This window comes from Musa acuminata, chromosome BXJ2-3 (assembly GCF_036884655.1).
Source record: "Musa acuminata AAA Group cultivar baxijiao chromosome BXJ2-3, Cavendish_Baxijiao_AAA, whole genome shotgun sequence".
Taxonomy (NCBI): Eukaryota; Viridiplantae; Streptophyta; class Magnoliopsida; order Zingiberales; family Musaceae; genus Musa; species Musa acuminata.
This window is the reverse complement of record NC_088340.1, coordinates 13118707-13139275: the sequence shown is the minus strand read 5'-3', so window position 1 is coordinate 13139275 and position 20569 is coordinate 13118707. Positions and strand designations below refer to the sequence as shown.

Genomic DNA, 20569 nt, shown 5'->3' with positions numbered 1-20569 from the left:
AAATAAATAAATAGGCAGATTCAAACCGCCTTTTTATCATCGCTTCGGTGCTGCTTTTGATCGCTTCGCTTTATTGCCTTCTCCGCTTGCGAAAGAGGCGAGGCTTCCGAGTGAGACAGAGAGAGAAGCGATGTCGTCCTCATTCGACGGTGCCTTCGACGTGGACGACGACGAGGTGGCGGTGGGGGCCTCCGTCCGGCCGTTCGACGACGACGGCTACATCGGTTACGACCCCCGGCTACCCTCCCAGCGCTTCGACGCCTTCTCCTCCTTGGTCGACGACGTCGACTCGCAGGACCCCGACGCCGATGATCCCTCTGGTGGCGTTGGAGGATTCCACCACGTGCCCGTCCGCCACGTCTCCGGCGATGACGGCAGCTTCCCTCCGTCGCCCGAGGGCTACGGGATCAGAGCGGGCCCGCACCCTTCCGTCTTCTCGTCGGCACCGTCGCCGTTCTCCGTGCCGGAATCCAACGGGAAGACCTACGGAGAGTCGGGTGATGAGGGGATTTTCGGTTCGGATGGGCCGATCCTACAGTCGCCGGGCGAGATGCAGCCGGAGGAAGGGTTTGTCCTGCGGGAGTGGCGCCGGTGAGTTCTCCTTCGCTTGATCTTCTTGCTCGATGCTTTTATTTCTTGTGCATCTTTTATTGGTTTGTTTCTCGTATTATAAAGCTCGTGCCTTTCGTGATGCTTATGTTGATGATCTCGGTAATCTGGCCTTAGGTTAGTTAGCATCTAGATGTTCATCACCCTGATGTTTATGATCGGTCTGTTCAGGGAACTCGGAGCTTTTTATTTAGTGTCTATTTTGCTTCTATTTTTTTTGCATGTCACAGATTAGGGTTTTGACTGAATCGAAGGTTGATCACCACGGTACTCGTGCAGTGTTGCAAGGTGGTAACTTGTGCAAGTTGAAATTAGCAATACTCAAATAGATCGTAGAGGTTTACATGGATCTGTTTGTGCCGCCGTGTGGATTGTAGTGTTTAGTGAAACAGGTTCAGGTTCTTGGAGCTCGCAGTGTAAATAGTGCTGCAGCTGTAATCTGATTCAAAACCAGCTTGAACTGTGATAGGGAGGTCTAATTTACATCGGAACCCCACATAACCCCGGTTTTTTTTTTTTTTGATCTCAATCGAGGCATATAATTCTTTATTGACGCAGTCATTTGGTTTTTGACCTTTACATAAAAAAGAAATCATGGTGGTTGCGATTGTGGATGTCATGGTGACTTGGGCTTATGGGTTTGATGTGGTGATCCAAGGATGCTGAAGACAAGCAAGATCGAACTTCTAGATCTTATAGATCAAACCTAAGGAACCATCGGATCAGTGGTAAGACATGAACCATAGCAGGATCGACCGTCCTTCGGTGGAGTCCAAATTATAAACTTTGGGTTAGGTCTAGTTTCAACTTTCGTGAGCCTTTAATTGTGATGCTTTGAATCCATTTGAAGAGTCAATTGGTTGGAATTTATTGTTGCTTTAGGATGTACTGTCGATGATGCTGTTTTGTGAACCTATTCATCTACAATGACAGTCCAACAGTTCCAAAAAAGTTATTTTCCTATTCTAACTCTCCTGGCTAAGTTTTAATCCTTCTAAGTAGAAGGAAGTATTAAAGGAAAGCCCAGTGAGTATCTCTATCTATTTAAGTTGCTGGCTTTACTTTTGAAGATGTATCCAAGTTTTGTTTGCCAAAATTTTCTCTTCTTTTTTTTTTTTTTAATGAACAACTGGACCCCAAATTTTGCAGCCTCTGTATTGTCGAAAATTTGATGAGTAGAGGATCCTAGTGTTCATATCTGGATACAGGAATACAATTGTTTCTTGTCTCATCAGGATGGTCAATTTCACACCATCGTGCCATAGCATGGTGTAGGACATGGCACAAGAAAATTGTAGCAAATTCGTTGGACTATTGGCACATGTTTTACTGTATGTAGTATCTCTTCTTTGATTCCCTATTTTAACTTAACGAGTAGAAGTAACTAACACAAAGGAGCAAAGAAGACAAATTTTCGCTTCTCCCTGTCACAACCTTGCTGATCTTTTAATTTAAGCGTTGTTATATATCCTATTTGTCACGCAAACCTGGCTACCTCTTCTTCCAGCCTTTTATTGCAACTCCGCTGCCTACCATAGGTGGATGCTCTATTTCATCACAGAAACTTGAGCTAGCTTGGTGCTGTGCCTTTTAAGACCACAGCTAAAAAGGGTTAGAAGAGATTGCATCCAATATGTATGCTGCTGCATCTGTGATTTGGTCTAGGTTTGAAGTATGACCTGTGTAATTTTAATGTTGGAGCAAATATATGAACAAGTCAGTGGTGTGAATTTGGGATCTTTATAATTCTGTAATCTTTTGTGGTTTGTTTGAAGAAAATTACTGGTTTTGACGTAACAATGAATGTAGCCAAAATGCCATTCTTCTTGAGGAGAAAGAAAGGAAGGAGAAGGAGGTGCGGAACCAAATCCTCGCTGAAGCTGAGGAATACAAGATAGCCTTCTATGAGAAAAGGAAATTGAATTGTGAGATGAACAAGATCCAAATTAGAGAAAGGGAGAAGGTAATGTTGACTGTTGTTTCAGTATGTAATTTTGTTAGTAACACCAAATAGCAGTTCTACGGGGACCAACAACAACTTGTTTCTTGTTTGTCACCCAGCTATTCCTGGCCAACCAGGACAATTTCCATGCCAACGCATACAAGGACTATTGGAAAGCAATCGCGGAGCTGATACCTCGTGAGATACCAAGCATTGAGAAGAGGAGGGGAAAGAAAGAACAGGAGAGGAAGCCATCGATTGTGGTCATTCAGGGACCAAAGCCCGGCAAACCCACCGACCTTTCAAGAATGCGGCAGATGTTGGTAAAGCTTAAGCATAACACGCCACCGCATCTGAAACCCCTCCCTCCTCCTGCCCCAGCTAAAGATGGAGCTGGTGGTGGTGGTGGTGGAGCCAAACCGGAAACCAGCACCAACAGCACCTCTTCAACTTATGCCCCGGCTAAAGATGGAGCTGTTGCTGCTGATGGAGCCAAACAGGAAACCAGCGCTAACAGCAGCACCTCTTCAACTTAAGAAACAGAGACAGTGCTGCATCTAAACAAATGGCCAGGCAGGCAAAGAGGGAATTAGGGAATATGAATGCGTGATGTGATGTGTGTTAGTAGGTTGGTAGATAGACAATTGACTTATTCTGAATAAACATGTGGGGGAAGTCATCCACAATACTATCTATCGCAACCATGACAAAGCCCATCTCAGTTTTTATTTCCATGCGGCGACGGTGGTCTGTTTGTGTTGCCATTTACACACACCCTTTTGGGGGTGGGTGGGATTCAGTGTTGACATGCGATCTATTTTTTACTTGGCAGGTTCAAGCACTTGCATGCATGTGCCGAGAAACTGTTTCTAGCTGCAAAAGTTGTGCCAACAGATGTGTTTTCACTATGGCGCTCTGCAGAAATGCCTTTTGAAGGGGCGGTGGGCTTTTGCTGTGTGAATAATACATTAAAGATTTTACGTACACATCTCACACCCATGCAAACTCAACTATATATATATATATGCATGTGAATATAAGGGGGCGCAAAGTCCATTAGAAGAATCACATTCAGGGACTCAACCTATTGGTATGTGCAAAAAGAATCTGGCTCACTCATTGCTTCAGCAAAGCTCACCTTGGGTGCATTTCGGTGAATGTGACATGGCCGGAGGTGAATGGGGTGGTCGTATCACTGCTTGTTGAATCCTTCGACCGAGGGTACGTGGTGTTTGTTACTCTCAGACCCCTGCTAATTTTTCCACGGTCTTCCATGTAACCAGGCGAACTAATTTCCTCATCGTTGAGTTGTACAGGCTTCGATAACATGTCTACAACTTGGAGCATGGACGGCCTCCGTCCGGCCACAGCTTGTGTGCAGAAGAGGGCTACTTTGATGTACCGTATCACCTGATCTTGCGGATACTCCTTCAGAGCTGGATCTACAACCTCGGCAAGTCTCCCTTCCTCGAAAAGGTTCCATGTCTGCATGTCCATATGTATTTTTTTTTTAAATCTAAAATCATCATAGTTGTTAAGAATAAACATGCAAAACAACTGCCGAATGCATGAAGTTACTGTCTATTTACGTAGGTACTAACAATGATGTGGCAATTCAATCTGTGTACTCACATCACCATGGAGCTGGAAAATTGTATTGAAAATGAAAATATTTTCTTGCAGCAAAGGTGGGATAACTATACTAAATAGTTATTTTTCTTGCAAAAAGAAAAAAAAAAAGACATAGTTGCAGCGCAAGAATTGGAAATGTCAATTAACAATATAATCATAATGAGATATGTAGCCAGTAGAAACGAATCCTTACCCATTCCGAGAGAGGTTTTCCAATTTCTGACCATGACTTCGAATTACTTCTGCCACTAATTATTTCAAGAACGAGGATCCCAAAGCTATATATGTCAGCCTTCTTAGTTAACTTGCCTTTCATAGCATACTCAGGAGCCAAATAACCACTGCATCAAATATTGCCATCGGTAAGTACCAGAAGAAAGTTTCAAGTTCCTTCTGAAAAGCATGTATACAGATTTTACATATGCACATACAGACTTCCACATGTCAAGAAAATAACAAGGCTGATTAGTTTATACATTCACAAGTGGTGTTTCAATAAACAAAGTTGTTTCAAGTTCAGGCTCACATTCATTTCTTGCCTGATGTTTACTAATTCAATCTGTAAAAGATTGCTGAAAAATGTTGCTACAATGTGCTGCAATAAGATAATTGTTTGTCTCACATGCTTATACTTTCCTACTTTGGTTTTAACTTTAGAATTCCTTCCATAATCCCTAATTTATTAATGAAAAACAAAAGAGAAACAGATTCCTAGTTTGAGAACAAGACTTAAACAATTATATTTTCTTTCTTGTGTGTTTTGGACTTAGCCGTTTGTGGATGCAGAGAACATTCTATGGCAAATTTCTACTTACAAGATACTCTCCTAATAATATTCACACCTTACAATTTTTCCCTGTAAACTCTACCAAGAACAAAATAATTTAGTTGCACTGTGCCAATCTATATACCATGCAGTTGCACACATCTGATGCTAGTTTATTCCAACTTTTTGTACCTGCTCATCTAATTCACTATAGATTAATGTTACCAAACATTACCTTGGTAATATCCTGCCAGTGTCAGGAGACTAAAAAAGTTTGCTGTCTTTTTCACTTTAATTCTGTCTTCATATTTGATCAGCCTACCTTACTAAACAAGTAATCAAATTGTATGTCCTTTTCTTGCAAAGGAATTTGTGTGTCCATATGTACTCAAATACGTAATATTCTGGGTAAGTTAAACAAGATCACCAACACCATACGTTGTTCCGGCTACGCGTGTGCTGATATGAGTAATGTTGTCAGGAAAAAGCTTAGCCACACCAAAATCTCCAATTTTAGGGACAAAATTCCTGTCAAGGAGAATATTGCTAGTTTTGATGTCTCTGTGTACAATTGGTGGTTCAAGCTCCTCATGTAGATATTTGAGACCCCTGGCGATGCCCAGGCAAATTGAAGATCTGATGTACCAATTTAGCTTAGTTGCATCGCTGTTCCTACCTAGAAGGTGAAAGAAATTATCAATAGAAGTTACACAGATTTTATCATCAATCTTGCAAAGATATGATAGTTACCTAGTAATGCACGATCAATACTACTGTTTTCCAAGTATTCATAAACCAAAATGCGATTGCCGCCTTCAACACAGCTACCAATTAGCTCAACAAGGTTGGGATGCTTAACATTTGTTATGACATCAATCTCAGTCAAAAATTCCTTAATTCCTTGTCGTGATTCTGCAGAAAGTACCTTTATTGCAACAAGTGCTCCATTCCTAAGAGTTCCCTGATACACATGACAACCATCAGGATTCAAGAAACAATAAGTTTTGCAAATATGAGAAATGTTTTAATTCTTGAACATAAATTCTAAACGTTCATCAAGGTAAGAAATTTTCTATTCATGAAGTCCATAAGCTTTCATCATAGATAGTTCGTGAAGGAACCTTATATAACTCGCTGAAAATTACCTGCTTTTACTGTATCAAAGGAGTCGACGTACAGTTATAAGTCTTGTTTGAGTCTACTTAAAATGTTTTTATCAGTAGCAATCATGTTTATGACCTCATAGAGCTACATAAATTTTGCATTTACAACAAAATACATTTGTACAAACTACAAACTTCAGTACCATAAACAAACTCACACTGTGAATACAAGCAAACAGTCCCCCCATTGAGAGCTGTCAACAATCAAGGGGGAGGGTGCTGTCAACAACTTAGGGACAACCAATTTATCATACAAAACCATAAATGCAAAATTCTGGATTAGCAACTGCAGATTTCTCTAGTAACATATATCATAAGCTAGATCAACAAAATTCTTGTGCCTACCTTGTATACTGTTCCAAAACCACCCCGACCTATCTTGTTGCTTGGATGAAAATTGTCTGTTGCTGACTTAAGCTCGATGTAAGAAAAAAGCTTTATATTCTTTTCCGATGAAAACCCTGGATAGAGAAAAGGTATGCAATGTAAGACTCTCAATACACATTATCTATCCTGACCCACAACAAAAATGATCCTACTGGTAAAACATGCAGTAAAACAATACCTGCAAATTACAGAAACAAAACAACTAAGCAGTACCAAGTACATGATAATACAACTGTGGTTTGCTTTTTCACATCACAATATGCCTGCATAATTATCTAATAATAGTGGTAACTTAATTGATTTATTTCGCTCCACTATGAGGCTTTGTTTGATACTAGATTATTAGGGATTTCCCATGAAATCCTAGGATTTTAGCCAAACATCCCAAATCACATCCAAGAAATTCCACCCTCAAAATCTCAGGATTCAAGTCCCAAAGCCCTGTTTGATACTACTGCTATTCAATGGTGATTTAAGCAAACATCCTCAAAGTCCCACCATCTAAATCCCACGTCAAAATCCTAGAACTTCAGTTCCAAGGACACCTATGAAAATTAAATTCCAAGATTTACAGCCTTCAAACATCAAAATGCTCACATATATCCCATTCATAAAATCCCTTGATCAGATATTGTTGGAATTTAGAGAAAATGCTCATTGGAACTTGGAACCTCAATTGAAACTTGTGTAGAAATTTCATTGTCTCTGAACCAAGAGGGACCTTAAGATATCACTTGATATTTTGCCCAATGTCAATGCTTTCATTTTTATCGTGTGAAGGTGATTTTTCTGCTGCAATTGTCATAAAAGTAGCCAAGGATCCCCAATATGCAGTCATAGTTGGGACCATGTTCCAGACTGTTGATAAGGTATCAAGAAATGGAAATACTCACATCTGGTCTTCAGGCAAACTCATTTAGAAGGATATTCAAATTGTACTCCTTTTTCAAATCTAAATAATAAAGATAAGGATAGACAAAAAGAATAAAGACATAGAAGTCAGATTTTTATGTAGAATCATATGATGTTTGGAAGCCAGTGGTTCCCTTTTGCAAATTGCAGTAATATCAGTCAGCTTCAATTAATAATTTAGAATTGTAAAGATTCTCCACTGAATTTAGTTTAAGGTGGGTATTTTCAGAATCAAAGACATGAAAATAGGCAAAGAGTTTTCTCAGGAGGCTAATCTTGACAAATTTGTCATATAAGATGCAAAATGAAGTGTGTGGCTCATGTGCATAAATTGATACCACAGTTTGGTGGCTTGGAATTATCTGATCAATCGTTCCACATATTAACTCAAACCTACTACATTTAAGCACCCATTTCTCCAGTAAATGTCCTGGCTCTTCAAATGGCACTGTTTTCCAGGAAATGGTCATGAGGAAATTATGCATCAAGAAAATATGTAGGCTTCAAAACAAAAAATATATTTATACTGTCTATGATAAGAAAAGAATATGTGAAGTGATATACCGAATATAACTTTATCTTGCAAATCAGAATCTATGCTACCGAAAACATCACGTCTAATTAATTGAAATTAAAGTCAAACAGATACCATTATTTACAAGAAAGACATTCTTTCTGACAGCATATGCTTTTATTAGTAGGTAATGTAATCTACATTATGAGCCTTCTAGAAAGCTAGTATTTTGTGCTTGTCAAAATTTCTTACCCTCTAGATTCTGTTCAGAATAGGTAAGTTGTTTTTTCCAAGAGAATATAGCACCAAAACAGGAGCAGTTCATTTTCACCTATTTTATGAACCACAACTGTCGAAAAACTGCATATGCTGCCCAACCTGAAACAAAAAATGAGCAATCAGTGAATAATATGGATTATTAATTTCTTTTTCATCAAATCATATTAAAACTTTGGTTGAAGACAAGTTATGCATAAAGAAAATCATCAACTTTAGAAAGAGAAAGAGTCAAGCATATTCCAACAAGTGCTGTCAAAATTTAGTGCATATTCACAGCCATCCTTGTTAAACCCAGGTGACCCTCGAGATATAGAGCCATTCATAAGGTATCAAGAAATGGAAATACTCGCATCTGGTCTTCAGCAAACTCATTTAGAAAGCTATTCAAAATGTCCTCCTTTTTCAAATCTAAATAATAAAGTCAAGGATAGACAAAAAGAACAAAGACATAAAGCCAGATTTTTATGGAGAATCAAATAATGTTTCGAAGTCAGTGGATCCCTTTTGCAAATTGCAGTAACCTCAGTCAGCTTCAATTAATAATTTAAAATTGTAAAGATTCTCCACTGAATTTAGTTTAAGATGGGTATTTTCGGAATTGAAGACATGAAAATAGGCAAAGAGTTGGCTCAGGAGGCTATAACAATCTTAACAAATTTGTCATATAAGATGCAAAATGCAGCATGCATGGTTCATGTGCATAAATTGAAATCACAGTCTGGTGGCTTGGAAATGTCTGATCAATTGTTCCACATATTAACTCAAGCTAACTCAAGCCTACATGTAAACACCCATTTCTCCAGTAAATGTTGTGGCTCTTTAAGTGGCACTAAACTTTCAGGGAAATGGTCATGAGGAAATTATGAATCAAGAAAATCTGTAGGTCCAAAACAAAAAATTATTTATACTGTCTACAATAAGAAAATAATATGTAAAGTGACATACTGAATAGAACTTTATCCTGCAAATCAGAAAGCTATACTACCTAAAATATTACATGTCAAATTTATTGAAATTAAACTCAAACAGATACCATTAGTTAGAAAAAGAAGGCATTATTTCTAACACCATATATATGTTTCTATTAGTTGGTAATGTAATCTACATCATGAGCCTTCTAGAGCTAAGGACTCCGTACTCTGTCAAAATGTCCTCAACACAAAGGGAAAGCAGAATAATGAAACTTCAAGTCTCGGGAAAGCTTATAAGCTTATACAAGGTTTGAAAAAAAACACAACTGTAACAAACACCATTTGAAAAGAGAGGTATGACATCCATGAGATGTAAAGATGACTTTATTCTACCTGTCATGCAGGGAGGTTGTTTGAGATGTTATAATTGACCCATACAAAGGACATGCACTTACTCTGAACCAAACAGTACATATTAACACAACCAATGGTCACTATTGACAACGTGAAAACACATAATTCTCTAGCAAGACTCCCATGAAATCCTTAAATCTGAATTAAGAACATGGCAACAAATACTTTATATGCTAGAATTGTAAAAACAAAAATACTCAAACAAGCAATACACAAGGCACACTTGAACCATTAGAAGCTCTAAATTCATGTGAAATTGCATGAAGCAGAAGTTGGAAGAAAATTTGAATTCATCACAGAAGCAAAATACAAGCAATTAATTAGCAAGATTACACCTAAAAATCACTTTGAAAACTATTTTCAGCTTAATAAATCACATGAAATTCAGAGTATGAATGGGGTTAGATTGAGTGATAGACAAAATTTAATAATGCTTTTCAGTGACTCTGGAGAAGATTAACCTTCCCAGAATTGTTATAGGATTATATAATGATGTAAACTCATGCAAAAGGCAAACTCCACAGCAAAATATAACAGATTAGTAAGGTGTGTAGCCTAAGACCACATGAAATACCTTGGCTTCAGCCTGAGGGACCCACTTAATCCTCCATAAATCCTTCTGCGCGAAATATAGGATATGATTTCTTTTCAATCAGCAACAGTATGGTGATTGTTGACCCTCAATTTCTTGGCGAATCGGACTAGTCATCTGAGAGTTATATTGAATGATCAAGATTGTAACCGCAAAAATACTTTATTTTCCAAATTATGAATATACATAAATTGGGCCTAGGATTCACAGATAGAAAATATATAACATAGATGGTGACATAATAAATCTTAGAAAAGTAGAGCAAGACACTATTCATACAAATGTTTCAGGCATTTCAAAAAACTTCAAGGAGATCGTTCACATCATTAGTAATTTACAAGAAAATATAGATACATACTATCAATATTAAACAACTTTAAAAGCCCTAGTGTATATATCAATATAATCTCTCTCTCTCTCTCTCTCTCTCTCTATATATATATATATATATATATATATATATATATATATATACATATATAATAGAATTGAAAAATGATACGTTTACCTTATATGCCAACTTAGACATGTTAGACATGAAATAGACCAGACTAGGAAAGCATTAGTTCAAGTTACCATGGTAATAGGAGATATCCCTTGTTTTTGCACAAGCCTAAAGTCATATAATCTCTCATGAATTAAGTATGTAATACTCATTAATGATGTCAAGGACAATCATATTGCATGAAGCCACGTAACATTTGCTGCTACCATGTACATAAGGCTAAGACTGGATAGAATTTCTGTAAACTGTACCAGAATGGTTCATTTAATTCTTGTGAACATAAGTAAACTTAAATTCTTCTCTTTTGATAAGGATAAAAAAGGTTCTGGTCATTAAAGAAATGAATATATTCTAGTCGGTTAAGATGGATGAACAACACAATAGAACAATCTGTACAAGGATAAAAAGCAACCAGTACATTCCAATAAAGAACATAGCTTTCTCCACGGCGATCAAAGCATATCCAGTAATTTACAGAGTCATTTGGCGGGACTTTATGGCTTTTTTTGTTGTTTTTACTGTTGATATATCATGTCAGTTGGACTACTCTGCCTACATTCTGGAAGAGACCGATACAGGCATAGCAGATGGGTTCCACAATTGCACTTCCCCATGCTTAAACCAATCAGATTAAAAGCAGCAACTTGGCGGAATCAAAGAAAGATTATTGCTCCGGATTATACAACATGCTGGCGTGCCTATCAAATAGCTTCCCTTACATCAACTCAGACACGTATACATCATCGAAGAATCATCTACACTTGTTCGATCTAAGTGAAAACCAGAAAATTTGGACACAGATCGAGATCATCTAAGCTACTCAAAAGATGTTTTCGATGAGACCACTAACCACTGAAGGGTTAACTTGGAAGATCACTCAAAACAACATGATTAATCTCTACTTACAGACCAGAAATCAGAGAAAGCAAGCAAGAAATAGAGTGCTTACAGAGCTCAGACCGAAACTTCTGCGATGACAGAAAGGATCAGGCAACCGACGATTGCTTTAAACTACCGCGCCACCAATTCTTCCAACCCTAACGCACTGAAGCCGTCAAAGAGGAACGATTCAAAGTAAAATCTGGATTCTTCCGGAGCCCAAGACCTCTCTCTCTCTCTCTCTCTCTCTAATCTGTTCGACTCCATTGTTGTTGGTTAGTTCAGATTTAAAGAAAGACGAGCGGCGTTCGCACGGTAGCCCTTCCGCTGTCGCGTGGTCGTTTTCTACCAAGTCCAACGCCAGCCGCCTCTTGATCGATGTCGCAGGCAAATCCGGTCGCATGTATCATGAATTGGGGATCCAAAACGGTGCGATGGACACCCATCTATATCCTCCGATCGCAGGACTTGCGAGAGACGAGAGCTGGGTGACACGACGAGGTCGAAGGAACAGAAAAGGGTACCAACTGGGGTATAGCCGTCCGATCGTGGGGTCCGCGGCCAGATCACTGTCCGTTACGTTGCGTTGGCATGATCACTGAGATCCCCTTTTCCGGTTCTAAATATTGGCAATAGCAATTTATTTATGTGGACTTCGTCAAATTTCTTTATTTTTATTTATTTGAGGTTTTCTTACATTGGCTAATTTGTTGGCTAAAGAATAAAAGACAAAACGTTAGATGGGATGAGTTTGTAGACTTTTTATTGATACGTATATGCCGCCAAAGTCCGGTCGTCTCAGGCGTGCTGATACTTTGACATTCGCAAGTGTAGGCCGGCAATTTTAGTAAGATATATAATGCCGTATGTGCACATGTACAGATATACTGATGCCTTCATTGTTTCTACACCCTTCGGGTGTGTTTTTCGGTGATGAGTCGAGTAATCAAAAGACTTGGTCGAGTCTTCTGAATCGGTCAACCCCCTGGTCGTCTTCCTCCTCTGGTCTTAGCTCCGTGGTCGATTCTTTTATTTGCTTCTTCACTGCTCGCACGAGTTTGGAGTTAAGCATGACTACATCACCCAAGGCGTTGAGCTACTAGCTTTATTTCTTGCCATAGACAACTAACTATTACACCTTTATTGATGAAGAACTGGAAGACGCCTCCAGTCACAAAAGTACACAAGGAAGGGGCACTCGGAGAAACATGGAACGTCTAGCCACTCTTTCCTTCCCCTGTTACAGAGAGATCAGCAACGATGGTGTTCAGTGTGAGTTATCCCATGAAGTCCAGTCGGCGGCACTCCCGACTCTGGGCATGGAGTTGATCTTGGCGAACGTGTCCACCTTGAAGCTGGCGCCGCACATCACCCCCTCGCTGTCTACCCTCGGCATCGCCTTCAGCCTGTTCAACGGGTGCTCGAAGCTCCTCAACCCTCCGTCGCTGTGAAACATGCATCCTGAACCCAACACCACAAGCATCTTTTAAGCCTCTTTACAAGTCGATTATGGAGAAGAGCATGTAGAATTTGCCTGTTTACCAGTAGGGAACGGAGCGTAGGATTTGCCGCAGCTCTCCTTTGTGATTTCCCTGTCATCGCAAATTACGATCGAGCTATCCGCTGCAACGCCCCAGTACAGAGGTATTCCTCCATCGGAGCTCTGTTTCAAAGCGAACACCATATCAGATCCACAGCGTTCCTCGAGGCAACCGATGGGATGAACATAGCAAGTTCTATATGTGTGTGTATGATGTTACCAGCGCAGCGAAGACGGTGCTGGTTTTGTTGTCGTAGACGACGAAGGCGAAGGAGCCGCTGAAGTCCTTCACGACCTGGTCGGCCGGGTACGGCCCGCGGTCGCGGAGCGTCCGATACGCCTCGATCACCAGCAGCGCCTCGTTGGTGGACTTGCTGCAGAGACCGTACTGCCTGATGAGGGCGCTCAGGTTGCCAAGGCTCCCCACGAACATGCAGTAAACCTCATCATAGCTACAGAACAATCTGAAAATACACGCAGACGATACACCACGCAAAAGAAAAGGGAAAAGATCTCAGATTCTGCTTCATCTCTTCGATTGAAGGAAGAAGGGCTAATCAACCACGCAAATTAGATATGTAGCATGGTTAATATTAGGATCCGTGAAATTTCCGTAGCCAAAAGACAATGATCTTTGATCATGATTTAAACATTTGCGTGCTACAAGAGCACTACGACGCCGTACCTCTGGTGGAAGGAGGGACGGGGAGCGCGGGGGCCGACGCAGGCGAGGGCGGCGCCGCCGCTGAAGGAGGCGGAGAAGGACTGGCCGGAATAAGCAGCGTGGAAGTCCCTGAGGATCTCGTCCGGGTTCTTGGGCTGGCGGCGAACAGAGCCGGACTTAGGCGGGATGCCGGCGGCGGACTCCGGGCTGTGGAGCTCCTGCGGCGCCTGGGCCACGGCTTTGTGGAATATCCCCAACATCTTTGCGCTGTTACTCTTTCTGGTTCGGACGAGGGAGAGCTCTTCTGCTACAGTGAACGAAGGGGAACGGCTCGGAATGAAGTGTGAAAGGGAGGGGCGATGTGTTATTTATACGAGGGAACGAGAGAGTGAATTTTCTTTGATTGCCACGTGTCAGGTCAGTCGGATAAGGTTTTCCTTGTCGGTATCGATAAAGGCGATGCGATCCGAGCAACTGTGCGGTGAAATTACCTTCCGGTGAGTTGAGAGTTTTAGCTCGAAAAGTAGGGCCTAGATGGGAAAAGGAGGGAGGTGGTGATGGCACCGGCGGCGGAGGCGATCGCGTCTGGCGAGGTGTTCCACACCGGACCTTATCCGGCGAGGGAAATCCACGTCACCGCCCACAGGGAATCCGAGGAACCTGTGTACGAATCCTGCGTGAGGTTGGCAGAATCCGGGGACGGGACGAAGCGGGCGTCACGTCACGGGTGACGAACGCCTGCCCCGATCCAGAGGGGTTACCAGTCCGCTGCCGACGCAGTATTTTCGCGTGGTCTCGGACGGCTCGAGCGCGCCCGCCGTCGGGCGTCCGCGTTGCCTGCCGGAGCAGTTCCGCTGGTTTGGCCCACGCCCCACCAAACGTCCCGCTCCGAGCGGATCTAACCCACCTGTCGCCAAACTGAAACGATGGACGCCGGTTTCGAGTGCAAGGTCGAGGGAGGGGTTGGAATCGTGAGCGGGACGATGATGACACCAACGTATCGGTTCAGATCTAGGTTATTTTCGCAGTGAATCGAAGTCCGACCCTGAGAAGAGATGTGGAGATCTCCACGATGAACATGTAAGATCACATCCAGACATATATTCGGCAATTTTTTTTTGATATTTGAATGAATTTAGGTTCAAACGATTCGATTTGACATTCAATTTTTTTGCGAGAGCAAATGTACGAAGAATTTGGATCATGATTTCTATAGGACTGAATCATTCACCATGTTATTTTAAGGGTGATGATGCCTTACCCATGCGACAAAAGAGACGTTGATTATACGATGAATGGTAAAGTGTCAATTATAATGATAATGAGATGTCAATCACACAGTAATTTCAATAGTCTTCACAGTGTCATCAGACTTGAGTCAAGATATGGTATATTTTTTGTTTGACTACCGAGCTTGAGGAATAAAATAGAACTGTACGATGAATTCATCTATTTGATCATTTGGATTAAGTTCATAAGATGATTCAACTTGCCATTATTGAGAAACGCCTTAAATTGATTCGATCGAAATATCCATGAGTGTTTCAAACATCACAATCAGCTGTGATGATCACAAGTATTTATCAAATATTAGATCACAAAATATAAATAAATTATCTTTTACGATCAATCCAAGTAATAATAATAATAATAATATAATATCGACTTAACCGAACAGTCATGAGAGCAAAAGAATGGGGACACGACAGAGGGTTGTGCAGGGAACAAGTTGGGAGTTTCACAAATGAAAGGGACAATTATGTTATAGTTGGATCAACTTTGATATTTCAATCATTAAACTTAAAAAATTATATTAAAATTCATATAATTATAAAAGTAAATTTGTTGTGGTAAACAACCTGGGAGCCATGGCCTCAGGGCCGACGCGACTCGGTTCGGGTCCGGACGACGGGGTCGTTGTTTCCTCCGGGCAGGAGCTCCTCGTCCACGCGTCCGGCGGGGACCCTCGGCTTCGCACCTACACAAAGGTCGGGTCGGGCACAAAGGTCGGGTCGGGAAGCTCGACCCGACTCCTCCGACGATTAAGTCAGCAGATGTGGAGGGGGTTTCAGGAGAAGAAGTGTTTTTGTCTCCCCCCTTCTCTTTGATGAACGAGAGGGTATTTATAGGGAAGCTTATTGTTGTTTGATGTGCCCGCTTATAGGAGGCAGGCTGGTAGCGTCTGACATGGGCATTGGCGTGGCGTAAAGAACCGAGCCTAAGTAGGCATTAATGCGCCTCGGCCGGTGTTCCGGTTCGGTTGACTGAGTGCAGTCGCGCCGATCGAGGCGTGAGGCATCGGCTGACGTCAGTCGAGTCTTATCATAATTACTATCCTCATCATATTCTCCCCCGGAAAGAAGCTATGCGTCGATCGTTGTAACGGGAGTCCGAGGCATGGCTTTAGCTTTCAGACGGGCTGACCGCGCAGGCGCGGTCTCTGGGAGCATGGAACCGAGGAGCCGAGGAGCACGACGCAGGCGGGCTGGCCGCGCAGGTGTGTCTCGAGGAGCATGGTGTCGAGGAGCACGACGTAGATGGGCTAGCCGCGCAGGTATGTCCCGGGAAGCATAGAGCCGAGGAGCACGACACAGGCAGGCAGGCCGCATAGGTGTGTCTCAAGTCAAGGGGCCGAGGAGCCGAGGAGCACGACGCGGGCGGGCTAGCCGCGTAGGTGTGTCCCAGGGAGCATAAGGCCGAAGAGTCGAGGAGCACGACGCAGGCGGGCTGGCCGCGCAGGTGCGTCCCAAGGAGCATGGAGCCGAGGAGCACGACGTAGGCAGGCTGGCCGCACAAGTGTGTCTCGGGAACATGGAGCCGAGGAGCACGACGCAGGCGGGTTGGCCGCGCAGGTGTGTCTCGGGGAGCATGGGGCCAAGTAGCACGACGCAGGCGGGTAGGCCGCGCAGGAGTGGTCTCGGGCATCATGCGGCCGAGGAGCATGACGCAGGCGGGCAGACACGGAGCATGGGGCCGAAGAGCTGAGGGATCTGGCAAAGGCCGAAAGTGGTGACTTAGGCGGGCAAGCCGCGCTGAGGTGGACTCGGGCAGTCTACGGCCGAGCCGTGTAGATTCAGAAGGGTTTAAGCCGGGGCCAACCGCGAGCCGAGAGGGGGTCAGGTAGATACTGAACCTTTGCTCAGAAGAGATTGAGGCAGGGCTTGGATTTCTTTTCATGAGGACTACATCGGGTAGCCACCGCGGGTGCTTGGCCTCTCTCATGGAGCCCGCGGTCGGAGGTCGTCCCTTCTCCTCACGGCCGCCCAGGCCTCCGCTGCGATGTACCGGTTAGCCCGTTGGAGCATCTTTGGCACCGTAGTGGGAGGTCGTTTCGCGAGAGACCAGAGGAATCAGGAAGGTCGCAGGCCTATCATAAATGCCTGCACTAACAGAGAGGGGTGAGTGTCCAGCAAGCCCCGGATTTGCGTGGCAAAGCGATCCACAAAATGTGAGAGGGGCTCATCCTCCCTTTGTTTGAGTCAGAGGAGCAGTGCCGCGGAGGGCTTTGGCCGTGCATAGGCTACGAAGTGGAGCTCGAAGTCATTGGCGAGCTGGCCAAAGGAAGCGATCGTTCCAGTCTTCAAGTCGCCATACCACGCATGGGCCGGCACTCTTAGAGTGGTAGGAAACGCTCTGCACATCAGGGCATTAGAGGTTCCGTATAGCGCCATTTGGGTGCGAAAAGCAGCTACCCGGTCCGCTGCGTCGGTGGAGCCATGGTAAGCATCCACAGAGGGGAGCTGGAAGTCCGGGGGGACTGTCAGATCCCGTATCTCGGGTGAGAAGGGGGACCCTCGGTGTGCGTCCTCCCCGAGCTCTCCCTTGGACCTGCGAACCTCTTCCTGCACCTTGTCGAGTCACAGGCAGACGAAGCGCAACTCGGCCCGCATGGAGTCCGAAGAGGGTACCTCGGGTTCCGAGCGGTCGCTCGGGTTTGCCATCACTGGATCCCCGATTGGGGCCGGTCGGACCCGAGGCGAAGTGGGGGGCTCCGGTAGTGTCATGTGGGCTCGAACGGGCGTCTTGCGCTGTCGTAGTGGTTCGATCGCGGGCGGGTGCGCCGGATGCGAAACGAACGGGATAATGGTTTGCACCATTTCCATCAGAGCTTGGACTTGATGTGCAAGGTCCTGAAAGGCCTCGGGTGACACGGGCGTTGAGTCGGCTGGGGCGCCGTCGGGCGGCGACAAGCCCGGGTCGTTGAATATTCGCCAGTATCGATCGGAGGTCGTGGCGGGGCATTCGTCACGATGGTCTCCGTGCGGGGGATGTTCCCCCGAGGCTTCGGTCAGGTGTGACCTCTCAGTCGTGGGCTCATCTGAGCCGCTCGGGTAATCACCCGACATTCCAGGCCCTCCTTCTAGCACCAAACTGTTGTGGTCTCGGGGTCGACGCGGCTCGGTTCGGGTCCGGACGATGGGGATCTCTCCGGGGAGTCCCTCGAGCCCGCGGGGTCAGTCTGGTGTGATGGTCCGATCGGGACGGGGTCGCCGTTTCCTCCGGGCATGAGCTCCTCATCCGCGCGTCCGGCGGGGACCCTCGGCTTCGCACCTGCACAAAGGTCGGGTCGGGAAGCTCGACCCGACCCCTCCGACGATCAAGTTAGCAGATGTGGAGGGGGTTTCAGGAGAAGAAGTGTTTTTGTCTCCCCCCTTCTCTTTGATGAACGAGAGGGTATTTATAGGGAGGCTTATTGTTGTTTGATGTGCCCGCCTGCAGGAGGCAGGCTGGTAGCGTCTGACATGGGCATTGGCGTGGCGTAAAGAACCAAGCCTAAGTAGGCATTAATGCGCCTCGGCCGGTGTTCCGGTTCGGTTGACCGAGTACAGTCGCGCCGATCGAGGCGTGAGGCGTCGGCTGACGTCAACCGAGTCTTATCATAATTACTATCCTCATCAAAATTATTTAATCATCGATTTGAAAAAAGATAAATATATAAATGGTATGAAAATAATTGATACTTTTAATAATGATGACGGAGGAGAATGATACCATGGATTATTGTTGTAGTTGATAAGGGTAATAATGGCGACATGACGCACTATAACGTCAGCCATGACTAGACGACACTCTGCATGGAAGAGGGCAATAATGCCGACACGATGGGCGCTGACGTCACCCGCTCTCAGATGAAGACTTCATCGTTGTCTGACCCAACGCGCTCGACCGAGGCAGAGGAGAACGACCATCGAGGCATGCCCATATCCTACGGTAGTTCGGTTCCCCACGCAACGTCAATGGCGATGTCAGACGCCATCAGAGGTACGATCCTACCCCCGAGTTCTAAACGAAAGGGGGGGCACTTCTTCACTAAGAAAAACTCCTTCCACATCATCTAACTTGATCGTCGGAGGGGTCGGGCCGAGCTTCTGACCCGACCTGTGTGCAGGGACAAGGGCGAGGTTGCATCTTCCCAATGCCGCGGTGAAGCTTTACTCCCCACGCAACATCCCGCTAGGACCATAGTAACCGGCCACCCCAGTTGTCCCGAGGAACGCCGCGCAAGATCCCCGCGCATTCGGACCCAAACCAAGCCGCGTCGGCCCCGAGGCCACGGCATAAAGTTGTTTACACTAACATTTTTGGCGCTAGAAGGAGGGGCCCGAATGTCGAGCGATCAGCAGATCCACTCTGGCGAACCCGCAGCTATGGGGTTGCGTCCGATCAACACCCCAGAAGAACATCCCCTGCCTGATGAACCCCGAGACGAACGCCCTGCCACGACATCGGAGCGCTACTGGCGGCTGTTCAATGACCCGGGTTTGTCGCCACCCGACGCCCCCGTTGGCCCGTCGCCCGTTTCGCCCGAAGCCTTCCACAACCTCGCTCATCAAGTCTGAGCACTGGCGGGGGTGGTGCAGACTATCATCCCGCTCGTCTCCCACCCAACGCCCCCACATATAACCCAGCCTCTACAACAGCGGGAGCCCCCTACCCGGACTCATGCACCACTTCCCGAGCTCCCTACTTCGCCTCGAAACCGAACAGCCCAGCCCAGGAACCGAGAGGCGGAAGACACGTCGAGTCGCCCAGAGCCTAAGGCGCTATCCGCGGACTCAATGAATGCCCTGCGAGCCCAGTTGCGCCTCGTTAGTCAATGCCTCGACGAAGTACGGCAGGAGGTTCGTAGGTCAAAAGGAGAGCTCGGAGCGAACGGACACCAAGGGTCCCCGTTCACACCCGAAATACAAGATCAAGTGATTCCACCACACTTTCAGCTCCCTTCGCTAGACGCCTATGACGGCGCTACTGACCCCGCGAACCACGTAGCCGCATTTCACGCCCAAATGGCGCTATATGGGACTTCTGACGCCTTGATGTGCAGGGCGTTCCCAACGACTTTGAGGGTGCCGGCCCGCTCATGGTACAGCGGCCTGAAGACCGGGACCATCACTTCCTTCGATCAGCCCGCTAGAGACTTTGAGCTTAACTTCCTGGCCTACGCCCGACCAAAGCCGTCCGTGGCGTTGCTCCTCGGACTCAACCAAAGGGAGGACGAGCCCCTCTCCCATTTTGTGAACCGTTTTACGACGCAGATCCGAGGGCTCTCAGATGCTCACCCCTCTCTGTTGATGCAGGCATTCATGATAGGCCTGCGGCCTTCCAGGTTCTTCTGGTCTCTGGTGGAGTGACCCCCCACGACGGTACCCGAGATGCTCCAGCGAGCGAGCTAGTTCATCACCGCAGAGACATGGATAGCCGGGAGGCGCGAAGAGCACAAGAGGGTCAAGCCGGAGCCTCCCCGGCAGTAGCAATCCGCCGCATCTCGGCGTAGGTTGGACATATTCGACCCGCCGGCACCGAGGCCCCCTCTCCCCGCCTTGAACTCGTCCCGAACAGAAATATTTCTCCACATGAGG

General features: G+C 45.3%; 3 protein-coding genes across 3 annotated transcripts; 1 reads left to right on the top strand and 2 right to left on the bottom strand.

The window, feature by feature from the left end:
* The first annotated feature begins 34 nt into the window (after positions 1 to 34).
* On the top strand, positions 35 to 3283 carry LOC135607438 (clathrin light chain 2-like). The gene is made up of 3 exons (XM_065099255.1): positions 35 to 591; positions 2419 to 2572; positions 2671 to 3283. Exons 1-3 carry the CDS (start codon positions 131 to 133, stop codon positions 3085 to 3087), a joined length of 1032 nt encoding a protein of 343 aa, XP_064955327.1. The 5' UTR covers positions 35 to 130; the 3' UTR covers positions 3088 to 3283.
* A 267-nt stretch (positions 3284 to 3550) lies between these two features.
* Positions 3551 to 11798, bottom strand: LOC103978251 (putative serine/threonine-protein kinase). Its single transcript, XM_009393977.3, has 8 exons — positions 11576 to 11798; positions 10104 to 10238; positions 8178 to 8303; positions 6458 to 6573; positions 5700 to 5910; positions 5388 to 5625; positions 4377 to 4524; positions 3551 to 4036 (listed from the first exon to the last, which is right to left on the bottom strand). Exons 3-8 carry the CDS (start codon positions 8248 to 8250, stop codon positions 3686 to 3688), a joined length of 1137 nt encoding a protein of 378 aa, XP_009392252.2. The 5' UTR covers positions 8251 to 8303; positions 10104 to 10238; positions 11576 to 11798; the 3' UTR covers positions 3551 to 3685.
* A 786-nt stretch (positions 11799 to 12584) lies between these two features.
* Positions 12585 to 14054, bottom strand: LOC103978252 (stem-specific protein TSJT1). The gene is made up of 4 exons (XM_009393979.3): positions 13731 to 14054; positions 13266 to 13509; positions 13048 to 13168; positions 12585 to 12966 (listed from the first exon to the last, which is right to left on the bottom strand). Exons 1-4 carry the CDS (start codon positions 13967 to 13969, stop codon positions 12773 to 12775), a joined length of 798 nt encoding a protein of 265 aa, XP_009392254.1. The 5' UTR covers positions 13970 to 14054; the 3' UTR covers positions 12585 to 12772.
* Between the last annotated feature and the right edge of the window lie 6515 nt (positions 14055 to 20569).